The sequence below is a fragment of the Penaeus monodon genome, chromosome 34 (genome assembly GCF_015228065.2).
Source record: "Penaeus monodon isolate SGIC_2016 chromosome 34, NSTDA_Pmon_1, whole genome shotgun sequence".
NCBI classification, from domain to species: domain Eukaryota; kingdom Metazoa; phylum Arthropoda; class Malacostraca; order Decapoda; family Penaeidae; genus Penaeus; species Penaeus monodon.
The window spans coordinates 18,934,783-18,936,416 of record NC_051419.1 but is presented as its reverse complement, the minus strand read 5'-3'; the positions used below and the strand labels follow the sequence as shown (position 1 = coordinate 18,936,416).

At 39.4% G+C, this 1,634-nt stretch overlaps 1 protein-coding gene across 1 annotated transcript in view; it reads left to right on the top strand.

The window, feature by feature from the left end:
• Window positions 1–1,524, top strand: part of LOC119594625 (small proline-rich protein 2G-like) — a gene marked incomplete in the record, with an annotated part of 56,595 nt that extends 55,071 nt beyond the window's left edge. Inside the window, 1 exon segment of the mRNA XM_037943677.1 lies at window positions 1,218–1,524. Within this exon segment, the coding sequence (XP_037799605.1) occupies window positions 1,218–1,304 (87 nt within the window).
• Between the last annotated feature and the right edge of the window lie 110 nt (window positions 1,525–1,634).

The window sequence follows — 1,634 nt, the reverse complement described above, 5'->3', positions numbered from 1 at the left end:
ACTATGCACATTCTCCCGGTCCTTTATCAACGAACCTGTATCTGGATACGTTCAATTATTTCATTTACCTTCGAAGTACGGGCACAGATATCTAGTTCTGGTTTTTTTGTGTCTTTCTCTTTCTGTATAGTGGTGATACTTAACATGATTTGCATTACAGTTGCGCTGTCGCTTTGTTGTTGCCTCAGCTGCTGCTTCGTGGTAGCCGATAGGCGACCAGAAGTGCAGGCGTTACTGCAGACTCCTGGAGCAGACGGACTTTGCTAGTGGTGAGTGACCTGTGTCCTTTGACTTTTTGTGTTGCAGAGGTTGGGCAAAGTTTATATTTATATAAGAAAAGACGTCTATATTAGGTTTACTTTAAGTAGTGAGACGATGGGTTGTCCATAATTTTTATGTGTAAGTGAGAGATAAATAGACATACATATAAGTAGAATCTCAATAGAAAAGTGATTCTCAAATATATGGACTATAAGTCATATAGAGGCACATCGTGCTGAGCACGACAAATAATCATCTGTAAAAACGTTTCCCCCATTAGCCCTTCTTCCCTCCAAATCTTTTCAATCAAATCGATTCTCCAACAGATCCTCCACCTCCCCCTCAGCTGCCCTACCCCCCTCCGTGCAATCGACTTCTTCGAAACGGCTAACTTCCCGTAAGTATTTCCGCTTCTCTTCGCTCCCTGTCCGCATCGGCTCTGAGATTCGCGCCGCTCAGCTGCCGCTAGTTTGATGAATGGAAGGATAAACAGTGATTTTTTTTTACTTTATCAATTGGTTTCCAGCATTACCTTTATATGCTTTTGTCTTTGTAAATCATTTGCTATTTTAAGAGATAATTAACCTGATAATATCTAATGAAGAATTATTATAGCCTTACGAATATTTATTGTCATGAATAGAGAAGTAATGCATGATTAAAAACTCAACATTCATACATAAGAGGAATTTCAAAATGGTTTTGATTTTATAAGTAGAATAAACTTATTTATTTACTGTTTCTATATATATGACTGTTTGGCCTAGTAGGTTTTGTTAATTGTACATATTCATGGTAGTTACATGCAATGAAAAATTATTAATGTGAAGGAAATTTCATACGTTATTTTTGTGGGGGCCCCCTTGGGGATTAAATAATTTCCAACTCATTTCGAGGAATACTCCATTCTGATGAAAATCTCGACGTCAAACGCGAATCTTTCCTTTCCTTTGCAGTTCTGCTACAACGACCACCAGTGTCCACCGGGCCAGAAATGTTGCAGAGACGCCTGTTCCCAAAGGAAAGTTTGTTTGGCCGTCTGAGTCATGCCCCAGCGACTGCATGGCCGCATGGCACAAACTTTGGATCAACTGTTGAAGAACTGTGCTTGGCTATTTTATATCTTTCTTGTTTTTGCTGTTCGTTCGTTTCTTTATCATTTTCCCTGTGGACGCCGCCAAGATCTTTCTTTTATTGGCTTCAAATCTCTTCTTTGAAATGCACAAGAATGCCCTTTGACCAATAAATTTCGATTGGAATTTTGTTTATCGTTTTGTTCCCCTTGGAATGGCTTACGTGCATCAAATAGTCATACATAAACCCACTTATGGAACATTTTCCAGTGGAACGTGTGTACTCAGCCAGTTACTGAC